General features: G+C 43.3%; 1 protein-coding gene across 3 annotated transcripts in view; it reads left to right on the top strand.

Annotated features, from left to right (window-relative positions):
- Nucleotides 1–11306, top strand: part of ZMAT5 (zinc finger matrin-type 5) — an 84812-nt gene extending 73506 nt beyond the window's left edge. For all 3 annotated transcript variants that reach the window (XM_078667206.1, XM_078667205.1, XM_078667204.1), the window contains 2 exons: nt 10040–10151; nt 11048–11306. In XM_078667206.1, coding sequence (XP_078523332.1) covers nt 10040–10151; nt 11048–11177 — 242 coding nt within the window. In that variant the 3' untranslated portion in view covers nt 11178–11306. The remainder of the gene's footprint in view (nt 1–10039; nt 10152–11047) is intronic.
- Nucleotides 11307–15260: the final 3954 nt, after the last annotated feature.

Below are 15260 nucleotides of genomic sequence, written 5' to 3'. Positions count from 1 at the left end.
TTATATATTCCCTCCTCCCCCTCGCTCTCTCTAGCTCTCCGTCTCTCCCACGCACCCCTGCCTCCCCCAGCTCTCTCTGACTCCCACTCATCCTCTCCTCTCCTCTCCCTTCCTGACTCTCTCTCTTGCTCATTCCACCGCCCACACGCGCTCACCGCCTCTCTGCCCCCAACCTGTCCACCTCCTCCAGGGCCCACTCCCGCTCTTTCTCTATCATTGCGGTGTGCTCTAAACATGGCAGGAACTCAAAGCCACAAATCTTTAAACACAAATTCACCGACACACACAGACAAGTAAAATGCATGCACACACAACGACTTGTCACACACAGGCAATTATAAATACATACAGTCATACAGATGCTAACATGCAACCCACACCATGCACAGTCCCCAATACGCACACACACAAGCACAAACCCACACGTTTATGCAGTTACATTCATTACTGTTACATATATGACCGCACAAGCACTCACGCACGCATGAGCTAATTCAGACATGTACAGATATAAAAAAAATAAAGCAAAGACAGACAGATACATGTAACAATTGACATAACGTGCACACAAGCACAAAAGCACTCGCGCACAGACAACAAACGGAGACACAAACAGGGAAAACACAAAATACAGACCTATGATTCCATAGATAAACAGCAACGGTTGCTGTTTATCTATGCTGCAACACACACATGCAACCGCAAGCTGACACGCAGCACACCTACACTACATCACATCACAAAGTGTGTTATATTATGGCATGCTCTGAGCGTGTTTATATAGTACATTTCCACCCCAGCATCAATCTGCGCAACCATTCAACAACAACTGGTTCAAATATGTTCTCTCAATGTTTCAAACATTATTACAAATGTCACAAAAAGTTGTTAATATTTCACTTCTGTTCTTGGATTTTCGTCACAATAAAATACACTAAACATAATCTTCACAAAAGTTATTTACAAAAGTTTAAGCTATTGCCATTATAAATTAAAATCCCTTTTATTTAAGTATTAATTATTTTAAAAAATTAAAAGCCATTGTAATTTGTAATATTAATACAGCTAAGTCACGTAAATACAAAACATGTTGCATTACACATGCTATAGGTGTCACATTTGCGAAAGTTATAACTATTGGCATTGTAAATGACAAAGCTATTAATTTAGCTATTTTCAAAACAATACATAAATAAAAAAAATTGTCATTTACAAGACCAATAGCTCAAACTTTCCTAATGCGAGACCTATTGCATTGCAAATGCTTGTTTTATTTGCTTCCCTGTGAAATGGATCCAAAAAAGAAGGACGCTTTTGCTGGAAATGTTATATTTTTCTGACATTTTAATACCAAAGTGCAGCATTGGGAATAAAAGGCTAAAAATATATACATAACTAAATAAAGTAAGACAGAGTGGTAGCAAACTGGCTAAACTGATTTTATTCACACTGAAACACATTAGCGCCACTTTTACAGAGTTTGCCAGTGAAGCGCTATTTTTGTTTTCTTGTCTTTGTTTTCCCTGGACTTGGAACTAGTGCACCAATCCTGGAGGTACTAAAATGTGTGGATTGGAAAACAAAATGTGTGCTGTGGCTCTGCGTCCAGGGCTGTGGTCTTTTTACCATACTGCTTACGTTTTGTAAGGATATAAGCAATGGCCATTGAAATGGATCCATTCAGGGTCCTGTAGTCGTGTCCTTAACTTTTTCAGGAAAAAGCACTCACTGATTCTGAATAGTGAGTGCAAAAGCATTAAGTTAACCATGTTGTTCCTGCTTACATTTCCCATGGTTTGCTAAATTTTGCATTCCCTATAAGTGTTTGCTTTTTCCAGGATGTTGTTACTTTTTTTTTCGTAGGTCGCATATTGCTCTTGTCTAGTGCGTAATTTAAATTGAGCCACATCCACGTGTTTATAGCGGGCAACAATTAGGTTGTAGTTGAAGACAGTGGGAGTTTTTCTTAGTGGGGCAGTACGGTGTTCAGTGGGGGAGAGGATGTGGCACTATGGTCAGAGCTGCTGAATTTGGAACTGGGAACCGGGTTTAGCCTTAATAACCAGTCCACCAGACCACTCTCCTGCGAGAGCACAATCACATGCTTGACCTTAGAAGGCTTCGCAACACCTTAGAAGTCCTGGTGTATTCGCACCAGCAGGTGGACCCTAGCACGACAAGTGTAGGTTAACCTTCAAGGCTTGTCCACCACTATCCATACTGAAGTTCACCTCCAGTCTTGCTGGCAGGCCTATGAAGCAGCACACCCCTAGAGCAACAGTGATCCTGTCACTGAGGTCACGGGACCCTTGAGAAGGGCCAGCTCTAGGGCGGTGCAACCAGTGTGACCGCACCGGGTGCTGACTTTAGGTGGAGGCATCATGTTTGCAAGTATATTATGGTTTTAAAAACGCTTGCTGCAGCCTTCCTGGCCCCCAGCAATTTTCGGCTACAATAAAAATGTCATGATGACTCTGGTGATTAATGTTCTTCCTAGAGAGAGATCAGAATTTTGTCTAGTGGAAGTTTTGACTCATGGAAAGGTAGCTCAGAGGGTTAATGTACCGGCTCCAAAGAACATGCGCCATGCAGATCACAAAGTGCACATAATGTAAATAGGTCAGTGGGCTACTGCTTTTGTCAGAGAGATCCTTTTATTACTTGCAGTTTATAAGTTAAAATTCTAACTTAGAACAGTGAGCTATTAACTGTCATCTAAGAGCTGCATACTAACTGCAAGGTATAAATTAGAGTGTTATGTACCCCCCCACCCCCACTCTTTGATTATCCTAATGTCACAAAAAGTGTTCTTTTGGACAGAAATCAATTCTGATTATTAAGGAGAACCCCCAACCATGGTATTACGTTTTAAATTCCGGGTATTGTGTTTCTCCAGACCAATCACTATAAAACTATACAGGCTACTAGTATGGTTGTCATGTGACTCCTACACCTTTTAGTCCTTAGTCTTATGTAACATTTTCTATACAGTGATTTACACACATATTGATTGTCTCTGTGTAATGTGTGTGATGTAAAGTGCTCCGACACCCTACAATGGTATGAGTGGCGCTGTAAATCAAATTAAATGCATCTGAGAGAGAGTGGTCATGGAAACTTGGGGGGCACAGTTAAAGAGTGGTAGGGGGGCACTAACAACCATTAATGCACAGGACACCACCAGTGCTCTGGCTGGCCCTGCCCTTGAGGCCAGTCTGCATCACCCATAGGTACCTCCATTGGCCTTGTTTCAGCAGTAGTAGTTGCAACTCACCAGGGATTGGCAATGCAGGATTTGCACGCACAGCAAACTAAGTTCGCAAACTTACAGTCACCCGGCTTCATACACAAGCACTTTTAACATGTGCTGCCTGCTGTGGGGCCACTGGAATTAATTATGCAGCAAAGGATGACAACATTATGCCGTAGTGTTGACTAAATTATGCATTAAAAAAAGGCAGCAGCGTAATGCAGTATATTTTCAGATATTTTATTATTTTGACGTCTGTACACATGCTAACAGTCTCTGGAAAGATTTTGCCTTATTAGTACCAGTGTAACATAGAAACGTAGCAGTGAGAAAGGTGATCAGTCAACCTTTACAATAGGCCATCCACTCCGCAGCAACACAAGTCACATTTTATATTAACTTTTGATATGTTTGAGCTACAGACAATTTATTAGTTTAAATGGTCAGATCATGCAGCAGATCTTGCATTATGAGGCAAATATGGCAGAGCCATAATTTTAGAGAAAACATTTGCAAACTAGGATATTTTTCCATTCATGTTTGAACTGCTGTTGTGGAAAAAGGGAGTAGTGCTGATGACAGAAAATCCATGGCTCGGAGACAAATGACTTGTGTTTCTACATTTTATCGTATTTGGTACATTCTGTGATTAGAAGCATATCCCACTTTGTGAATATATTTTAATGTCAATAATTCATTATAACCTCAAATAATCATGTGTATCAATTGCTTGATTAAATTGGGCAGTGAAATGCCAAACAAATACTAAAAATTGGGATGTCTGCGCATTCTGGCCACACCTCTGGCTCCACCCACAGATCCAATCCTTGGGTTATTCCCGCCCTTTGATTCTCCGCCCACTGTTCCCCTACTTTTTCCCCCCACTTCGACCACTGTGTAAGACTCAGCATTTCTGGACCTGTGATGTGCCGCCGCTGCGGGCGCCGCATGTGCCACACATTTACGGTGCTGGGCTTCCGCATAAGGGAGCTGGCCATTATTGTATCCCTAAACGTGGGCATGTTGTCAGTTTGACATTGACTACACGTAGAGGGACTCTAAGTTTCTTTTAAAAAATATAGCTAACATTTGGACCTATACATTTTATTTTGTATAAGTTAATTGAATGCGTGTAAAATTTAGCAATGCCTGGGGAATTCTAGTAAAGGGAGCACCCATTGGCGAATCACTAGCGTGTGTGATTGATGCATTATTTATGACTAACTTTGACGTTGTGCTTTAACTTTCGATAAAAGTTATCATGAATTCTAGCACCAAGAAGCCAATATTGGTAAATATGTGTGCTACAAATAATCCCTAACATACACTGTGCATACAGTATATTTAATCTGGTGCTTTAATCATAGGCTGTTTCAAACTATTCTGATAAAAATCGAATCGTGCTGAAGACAGCCTTGATTGGTGTTGGATCGAGGACCCGGAATTCTGCACACCTAGCAGACAGATAAAGCACCTTGTCAGAAAGTTTAGCGTTTTCCCTACAAGTGGTGTTTGTTGGCCTGTGGCAGGGTCAGTTACATGTCCTGGATTCCTGGCATTTAATTGAGTCTATCCCAGTTCTGCGCCCCAGTGTTTCTTGTGCCCCACCTGGCACACATCATGTCGGAGGATGGTGATGACGTTAACATTTTGCCCCCCCCTGGAAAAATGTCTGCGGACGCCCATGACTACCCCTGACTCTAAATGAGTCAGTCAGAACTTCAGTTTGGATAGGGTATTCGCCATGGCTATGTTTGTTAAAACTGTTGGTGGACTGTATGGAGTGGTTGTGAGTGGTAAGTTGAGCATGTTAAGACACGACTGGTCAGTTCAGTTCAGTTCATACGCTTTTACTGGGGTGTAATATACAGCCATATAAGCAATAAAAATAAGACATAATAAAATACAAAACAGGCAGCAAATACCAGCAGTTAAAAGTCAATGGAAAAACGTAAATCGACAAAGAAGATCATATATTCACAATTTTGTTGGAAAGGACGGGGAAAAGTGCATTTTACAATTCAAATTTCAGTTTTCCATTGTTTAAACAGTACTATAAAATGTTAAAGTAAAGCGCATCGTGATGTTTACATTGATGATGCCGTAACATTTTCCATAATAACAATCAATGGTTTAGGAGCGGTTAGCTGTACCCCCTCAATTGTCAGACTACAATAGATTTCCTAATAGCAATAGAATGTAATAAATAAGAAGCTACATGGAAATATAATCCTGGGTTGTCCAAAGAGATCAACAAGTTCATTGCAGTTTTTGTCGATCTTACATTATACATTAAAAAGATAGGTTTTAAATAACACGACAGTCGGTCAAGTGAGGGTGAGTGAGTTGGTTTGAGAGGATCTTGCCTCCATCAGCGGTAAAAGGAGATTGGTGTGCTCCTGGGCATGATCGGATGTGCTTTGAGAGGTCAGGGAGCTCGTTGTCAGATTGGAAGGAGCGAGCGGCGTGACCCCATGATCGAGTAGTAGATAGTCGAGATTAACAGGCAGCAGCCTTTAACCGAGTCCGGCATTGGGCGGCGCCACCACCTTCTTCTGGTCTAGTCTATCACTGCGGTTCTTTGTATGTGGGATGATTAGGATCAACGCACCCTAGGGGCATTGAGAAAGGTATCTGATGCCGTGTAACTAGCTGCTCTGACTGAATCTTTTAATACGTTTAAATTGAACTGTGCCTTCTTAAGACGTCCGTGACTGGCTTAACTTTTTCAACCGTCACTAAAAACTTTTCAGAATTATTTCAAAATAGCGAGCTCGCAGAAATCCGTGTGGTTTAGTTTGGTCGGACCTGCCCTGTTCGCACCGTTCCCCAGCTGAACCCTTTTGTGAACTACTTGCAGTTTGAAGGATCTTAAGTGACTTATCCAAATGTGACTGCTGAAGCCTGGCAGCAGGGGGCAGCAGAAGACCAACTGATCGGCCTCCTTATGATTCTTGTCACATACTGCGGCTGTGCCAGATGGGCTCTCGCTTCCCGTTATCGTCCACACGTTACACCTACCGGCAGAATGTGTGGAGATACAGAATGTCACGTTGGCGCCGGAACACCCATTTTTAAACGAGGAATTAAACGTTTCATGCATTAACGCACAGAGCAGGCGGAAATACATATTTTTCCAAGCCAACGTCTGACATCTCTTGCTTTTGGGAAGAGTAGAATTAGAGTTTTATTGACGAATGTGTATCTCTTAGTATAAATGTATTGTAATGCGCTTCCGCTATTGGTGAGGAGTAAAGGGGGATGGAGCAGTCGGTAAATACCCATGCTGGAGGTACCTTCCAATAACACATGTTCTCGGTGCTGGGAGCCCCTCTTGACACTCTTCCATGCCCCCACCCCCGTTCTTACCTGTCATTTGCCGGGCCTTTTCTAACCGGGGTAGGGCTGGCTCCTAATACGACCCGGGGTTTCCTTTCCTCAGAGCTGGATTCCCTTTCACACCTGCTTTTTTTCGGATATTCCTTGTGCTAACCCTTTTGTGTCCCCATTCCTCAGTGCAAGATACCCCTTCAGATAACTCTTCACAATCGACACGTTTCTCCCGGTGTTACTAAACTTCCCAGGCGCGTCATCTCCGCTGTTCTGCGCAGTACGGGTGTGGTGACTGGGAGCGCAGAATAGATAATAAAATAACACCGCGGTGAGAATGAGCTGGGCGGGCAGTGAGGCCTGCGAAAAGGAGGCGATTCCACTGACGCGCCTCCTGCTTCCCAGACCCAGACCCTGGTTTGTGTTCCGCACTCCTGGGTTCAACCAGTCGGCCCTTAACTCCCGCACGTGTCCATAGACACAGAGTGGGTAACCCTGTTCTTACATCCGGCCCTTCATCACTTTCGCTGTCTTTAGAGACAGTCCTTTGACGTATGGCTGTGGTCTCTGGGCATCGCCTGTCGGGATGGACCTCGTGACTGACAAATGATGCTTCTTGCTCCTGCTCGATGCATAGCACGCAGTTTCAAATTCGCTCACATTTGTCAAGCAGTGAGTTACTGGGTGTCAGAGGTAAGAGCGAGCTTTCATTCCTCCCCGGAGCCCAGAGGGCGAGAGAGGCCTCGGTGACTGGAAAACAGGGCGAGCTGTCATTCACCTCAGACCCGGAGTGAGTGGCTGGAGGTGGTCGTAATCATTCAAGAAAATGCTAGAAACCTGTGTTTTATTTTGAGTGATTGTTTTGTTCAATGCTTTTACCAGCTAGGGCTGCTTCCAAACGTCTTGGGGGAGAAGTGTAGTGGCGAGGGGAAACAGTAAGTAATAGGAAGGGAAGATATCATAGCAGTGCTTTAAATGGGGGAACAATAGTGCAGGTTTTAAATATGGCGAGTGGGCGAGGCTAAGGGCAAGGCATGCGAAGCTTATTGACTTGTATACTAGTTGCAGCACATACCAAAACACGAGAAATGTTTTTTTTATAAACAAAACTGGTTAATTCGTTATACAAAACGAAAGTCAAACACAGTGATAATTTTAACATTTCCTTATTTTGTAAAATTTCTCTCACACAAAAACACACACAAGCAGGCAAACAGACAAACATAAGCAGCCAAAAGCCCTTTTAAGCTCCTTGCCTCCCATTGCTTGCCTCATTGTGCTATCACTGGGCTGCCTCCACTCCTTGCAACACAGCATGAGGGCGAATACCCGGATACCATGCAAATGAGCCCACGCGGAATACTTCATCGGGGGCTCAGCTCAGGGCCATACAAGTGCTTTAGCTGTCAAAGGGACAGGCTACCACCACTAGAGGCCATTCATTGTGCCTACCCTTCATGAGTACCGGTACTCAAAGTGATAAAAATAAGAAGTGTTGTTACTCAGTACCTGTGAGTACAGGCCCATTTAAAGCACTGGATCAGAGTGTACATCACGGTTCTGCCTGTAGGAGTGCAGGTGTTGGCAGTGTGCCAGGGGTCAGGGAATGTTCTGGTACAGTCAGGGTTCACCTCGTACCTGTTATGGGGACGATATTGCACTTTCTGTAGTAGTGCAGTGCAGCGCTCCGTGGCTCTGAAGTACGGATCCTTGGAGAGAAAGGCATAGAGTGTGGTGATTCCTTTCCGTGGATGTGCCCATCAGTGCCCAGGGCTTGCGGATGCCTAACTCTGGAGTGGGAGGCACTGTGTCTAGGACATTTTTGTGGTGGTGTGGCACCATGCTTGCCTTATTGGGAGATGGGTCTCTTCGGAGACCGAGGCCCAGTATCTGGGTAATTGTTTTCGTAGCATTGCATCATAGCACCCTTGGGCTTCGAGACGCATCTACATGCAGAAAGAGAAACCGCATCCAGGGTATTACTTTCTGCGATGTTGCAGCACATAGTCTGGGATACAGATCTGTGGCACAGGAAGCCCAGTATCCGGGAAAGAGTTCCTGTTGCGCTGTAGTTCATGTTTTGTTGAGAGAGAGAAATATCAGTGGGATGGTGGAGAGCAGCAACGGGCAGTACTTTTTGTTCTCTTGCAGCACAGCACTCTGGAGCAGATGGATACATTTTCATGGTACAGCATCTGTGTAGTATTTTGTCTGGCACAGTAGGCAGTGAGATGCAGATCTATGAAGAGGGAGCCACCACGTCTCATGTCTGCTGCCTGTGTTTTGCAGCACAGCACTCTGGAGCAGAGGGTTTATGGTACAGCGTCTATGTAATACTTTCTCCGGCTCACTGGGCAGTGAGATGAGTATCCGTGTAGAGAGAACCACCACGTCTCATGCCTGCTGTCTGTTTTCTGCAGTACAGCCCTCTGGCTCCATGAGATGCAATGCTTAATTTGTGGTAGTGGTTTCCGGTGCTCGGCACCGGCACTGAATTGCCAACACTGGCGCTTGTGACTTTCTGCCAAAAGGTGACACTGTCTTGATAATTTAGGGATGACCACAACAGCTGATAATTAGTAATTTAGCATACATTAAAAATGACTATTACCTGCCACTCAATCGTTCTTATAGCTTTGGGGGCCTGAAATAGTCCAAATTGTCACAGTTGTATCAGTGTGAGGGTTAGTATTTGTATTGATAGTGTCATTGGCAGTGCTGGGAGGAGCAATGGATGGTGCCAGCTGCAGTGACCCCCTGACGAGAGCCCTGGCACTTATTTATTTACAAATTAAGTGCTGATGAGATGCATATGTATGGAAAGAAAAGCGCAGCATATAGAAGGGGGGGGGGGCAGGCATCCCAGATTTGCCCGTATGGTACCAGTATTTCATCAGCTGTCCCGGCAGATTTCAGGAAATTTAGCTCCTCTCCCGGTTTTTAGAGGGTCGACTAGTGGGAGGTGATTTTTTTATGTTGTACAAAGCAGGGATAGTTATCAGTTGTTTCGAGAAAGCAATTTTATTACCAGGCAAGCTACTGGGTTTAAAAGATTACATTTTATGTATGTTCAAACTGCCTGTTCAATAATTCTCTGCTGAGGAGCATTGTCATTCTGTCCGCACTCTTGAAGTAAAATTGTAGTCCTTCTATTTTCGTGAAACGTCCGGTTTTTGGCTTTAAAATTCTAGTCACCCTACATATGGAGAATATGTTCTGTGTGATAGCAGGAACATGGGGTGGAATAGTGGCACAAAGCATCGCCTTTCGTGAAGGTAAACTTGGGGTCTGGTGATCGCCTTCTGTGCATGTGGAGTATAAGCATTCAATAAATCACGTATTGCGGAGGTGGGTAAAATATGTCCGATGTAAGCCGGTAACTTTCAAAAGCCCTGCTATAGTTCAATACGTAGATGTCCACCTTATTCCTTGTCCTAACCTTCTGCACTCCTACCACAGAGGAGAAGAGAGCACAAGAGCAGCAGGAAGCCAAGCATGGAGACCCAGATGGGAGCATCGAAGACTGGCTGGAGAAGAGGCTGAAGCGGAAGAAACTTGCAAGTGGTACCAGGTAAGACTGTTATCCAAGCGGTGTCACCAGGCAGGTGCTGTTACTGCTCTGGACCCAAGTCTTAGCCCACTCAAGACCTGCATTTAAATGACCGTGCTAGATGTGCTTGCTGCCCTCTCTAGAGATTGAAGCACCAATGCTGGTGTTAAAGCTGGATTTCAGTTGCCACTTCCACCCTTGTGACCACTCTTAAATCCGTAGTACCATGTCACATTCAGACTAAAGTTCAAATGGCACTGCAACCCCATGAGCCCTCCTCTTTTAAGGCTTCAGCCCCTTTCCGAATATAGGAATATCATCTTCAAATAACACCTGTGTTTATCAAGTGTTGGCCAAGGTCCTAACTGAGGACGTTTTTGCGAGAGTACCTTTAGCTAAAAGAGACTGCAGAAAAAATAAATCAAAAAGGTAGGAATTTTTGTTGCAACGGTCTACATCCAATCCATTTTGAAATCTAAGATTCTTACCCAAGAGCCATTTGAAATAAAAGGCAATGTAATCTAGAAATCCTCGAAATCAAAGCCATGTGTTCCACATACATCGAGCATAAAGGCTTTTTACCTGAAGAAATGTTTGAGGTCTTTGGCCTTGTAATCCAGCTACAGTTGAGTACAAAAGTCACCATATCGCCCACTTTTGTAATCAAAGTCTTTCTAATCAATGCACCTTTAATCCTTATTCTGTTATTATTTGGGAAGTTTGTATAGAGTTAAATATATTTTTGTTGTAAATTCTATCACTTTTCGTTGGGCAAGAATAAATTAAGAAAACGTTTGAACTTTGGTAGTGGTGTTTGGAAGACAACAAAACTGCCTTCATTAGACCCATGACTAGGTATACAGAGATGTGATCTGAAGTTAAACTGACTTTTTTGTCTGCCTGTGTTGCTTTTTCAGTTCTCAACTAGTCGAAGCACCCATTTTCCAGTTCCCTCCTGGATGGCCACCAGTGCACGAACTGCCCCCTTCTCTCCACCCGCCCCCACCAGAAGGATGGAAGATCCCACCCAACCTCCAGTGGGGCTGAGCATCCTACCGACAGTTATATACTACACTATATATTTCCACCATCACATTGTATCTGCTACACCGTTGAATTGTCGCTAATTGAATTGAATTTTTTAAATTTAAAAACAAATAAAAAATAAAAATAATAGTTTGTAAATATTTTCAGGATGCTTATAATTCCCACCCTGTGCATTGATTTCCTTTACTCCTCTGGACCCTATTAAGGTTTGAGTGCTTTCTTCTCAAAATTATTTCCCTTACCATTGATAGCATAGGAGAGGAGGGCTAGAGATTGCCGTCCGAGGTGGGCGTCATGATGATGCACAGCTGGCAAGGATCCTTGTTTTTGCATGTTTGCATAAGTACCTGTATTTTTAGTATGAATTTAATCTCTTTGACTTCATGGAATAGGTAATTGGCTCCAACCTGTTCCTCTAAATTCCGAAGCCAAGTACAGCCTTATTCTGTTTGTCATTTTCTGGAGCCTAACTGAGAAACTGGATGATTTACTGCCGGGAGAGGAGGGTTGAAATTCCACGAAGTAAGTCATTTATTGACTTGTTAAATAAAGCAGGTGTCAGTGAGGAATCCTCTGCTTACTCTTGGTAGGCGTGGCGGCTACCTTCTAGCCTTTTTGAAGAGAAAATGCTTGTAAAGTATTTCAGCAGCACCAAAACTGCATTAAAGTCAAGAAATCAGTCTGGAGAAGAAACATTTAATGATTAAAATACATCAAGATTACATCTATCGATAAAGGATATCAAGAGTTGTGATTTCTTTTAAAGAACAAGCATTTGCAATGGGTTGGGTCTCACATTGCTGAAAGTTTGAGCTATTGGCGTTGATAATAGTAATGCAACTCCATTAGCTCAAACCTTCTGAAATACTACATCTATTGCATTCCAAATGGATCTCTGCACCCTCGCCTCTAGCTTTCTATTTGTTTTCTCCTCCCCTCTGCTTCGTTTGCATTATGGCTGTCCCAATCTCATCCTTGAGTTTGCATTTGTGCAGGAAAGGGGTCTCAGCAGTCGTAGTGCTCACCGCATAGTTTGAGATGAAGGAATGTCACATGCCTTGTTGCCGAGGACACATAGAGGAGTGATCCAGATTCCCCATCCTGCAGCTCCCATGAGTACAATGATGGTGGGGTTGAAACTTTCACCATTGCCAATTCCTTCCTGTAGCGGTAGCAGTCGCTGTCACACAGGCTTATTACCGTTGGCCATTTATTTATAGTTACCCAACCTGGTAGCAGGTCTTGTGGTACACAAAAATGATTGAGAGCTATGCCTGCCAGAGTAGCAATAGTGCTCCCAAGTGGTGGAGCGGATTGTCTCTAATTGATTATGTCACGCGGTGGCAAGGCCATCCCCAGCACGACACTCATTGGTATTTTCTGATGTTGTAGTTTCCATACGTACTTTATACTGGGAAATGTGCATGGTGTCACACGTTTGAAGTTTTGGGATCTGTAAGAGATTTAGCTACGCTGGTTAAACTTAAAAAAAAAAAAAAAAAAAAAATCTTGTGGGAGAGGCTGTCCTACAAAATCTGAAGGGGTACAGGGGGAGGGGAAATGGGCGAGGCAGCCCCCCACTCAAACAGTGTTCAAACAATTAATGCCTCACTCATTAATACACATCCAAGTACAATCATAGACCCGGTAGAAACACAATTTAAATGCTACCAGAAATATATGTTATATAACATAAATTCCAAGGTCTGGACGTGTTCAATAAAAATACAATCACACAGGAACAGCACATTCACCTAGAAAAGTGTGAAGAATAGAGAGAGCACCTCACGGTAGAACAACCCGAGGGGGTTCCCGGTTGATGATTACCGGTATACCCACTTCTCATCATTGGCAACTCTCTCTATTGTGAAAAGACAAACGTGCACTCAACAGAAGAGTAGTGCGGACGTGAGAATAGTGAAGGAAAAACACAAATAGTGACCAACGTATCAAAACACTGATACCTGTTAGAAGTGTCAAAAGTACACTCAACAGAACCCCAAACAAACCACAACACCAAGAGAAAAATAAATCATTTGTGTAGTGGTGCTTTGCTTGCTATTACCGTTTTATTCTGATGCAGCAGAGCACTACTTAATTAAAAATGGATATTTCATATACCATAAAAGTTCCTTTCCTCAAGCCGACATGTTTCATCGCTCCTTCTATGGCGATTTCATCAGGGCATATGAGGGGTTTATTATTCTCAGTCTTTTCAACCTGTACTGGACCTGGAGTGCGCTACATCAGCACATACCAGCGTCACTCCTCAGGACACCGTGTCAGCTGTCCACGTGTCCGAAACCGTGACTCGAACTGATCACAGTCACTGTAGCCGCGTCCCTCCGGCGCTTCCGACGGTCCAGAGGCTGTCCTGCCTGCAACAGCAGAGGAAGGAGAAAGGCAAATAAAAGAAAGGTGTGACCGCCATTGAGACATGCCATGCTGGTTAAATTAAATATATATATGGACCATTATGCTACCCATTAGATAGAGGACCTTAGCCGATCCACGGCTTGATTCTGTTGTTTACCTCAGAAACTTATAATCTAACGTTTATACCCACTAATTGTATGGATTAGCCCATCTAGGGGCTTCATTGCATAACCTGTGATCACCACTAGGTTACCCATACTGACATTCTAAGATGGCGCCCAGAGCGACTACAGTGAGGTTGTCCTCTGTCTATTTCAATGCATGAAAAATAGAAAGTGAAAATGGTGTATTTAATCCACCCGATAGTAAAAATCACTGTTACCACACTGACGAAGGCGACACGCCGAAACGCGTTTGTGGAGAGTGCCTGCGAAAAATAAACCCGCAGTGTTGAAAAGTAGCCCCCGAGTGCTGTCGTCTTCTTTGTAAATCGAGAGGATTTGGAGCGTTATATATATATATATATATATATATATATATATATATATCAAGACTGGGTTGCCCCGGTCGAAACGCGTCGTGCCACCCGATATGGAGAAATAAAGCACTAAGAACGCTGGAGTGGTCTGTACCTGATTGCTGTGTCGCTGTGGATTTGCTGCACCTCAGGGATTTGGATATATAAATATAAATATATATATATATATATATATATATATATATCCTGCATATAACAGCAGGCAGGAGAAAGGCATTTCAGAAAAAAGTGCTCCGAGGAGATAATTAAAAGGTACTGAGTTGCAATACATGTAACGGGGTTTCCTCATGGGAGGTTACAAGAAGAGAAATAGTGGTTCTAAGGAGGGACTACTAAGCCTAATGACCAAAGAAACAACACCATTTATAAAGGACCATGACCAGATCTAATTTAAAAGATGGGTGGAAAGTAGGCAGAGTTTCATGCATATATCCTCAATACAGCATGTCTTGACGAGACAGCGCAAGCGATACCTAGGCGAGACCTAAAAAGGAAAGGGGAAGTTTGAATACAAGCTGTGGAGATCTTCAAAAGTCAGTGTTATTTTATGAGACTGTGCTTTTCAAATTAGATGATTGGGGGCATTGGTTCATTAACTTTTAGGTCTAAGTCCCAGTCAGCACAGCAATCTGGTTTGCCTACAACATCTTGGGGGCATTTAGAAAGCTTCCCTGGGAATGCATCCCGCCTTTTGCTTACCATTGGCTTGGTAACTCAAATTTGGTTGCTATCTATTTGCAGGGCCTATTCGTTTTAGGCTGTCCAGCATGAGTTTATCCCTCCTTTGCCAAAATCCTATTTACTGTATTCTTCCACTAGTACTGGATTCTTGTAAACAGGCCTTTTTATCTTGCCATATTTGCTGTGCATGCAAAGATAGAGGTCAAATGTCAGGCTCTGTATGTGGTGTGGTGCTGAAAACATATTTTAATACAATGAAAACATACAGTACACTAGCTGATGACATTTCAAAACGTTATCGTTTGTGCGCGGTATACTTTTATCAGTAAAATGATATGTCTGTGCAAATGTAATGGTGATTTCAATAGAAGATGCGTTGTCGGTAATGCAGTGCGCTACCACACCATGCAAACTCCACTCTACTCTGCACCATTCCACATTAAACCACTCAATGCCACTCCCCACTGCGTCACTGAACTCTACTCTGC

Source organism: Lissotriton helveticus, chromosome 11 (genome assembly GCF_964261635.1).
Source record: "Lissotriton helveticus chromosome 11, aLisHel1.1, whole genome shotgun sequence".
Classification (NCBI taxonomy): domain Eukaryota; kingdom Metazoa; phylum Chordata; class Amphibia; order Caudata; family Salamandridae; genus Lissotriton; species Lissotriton helveticus.
Note: the sequence above shows the minus strand (reverse complement) of the source record. Positions and strands in the feature narration are given on the sequence as shown.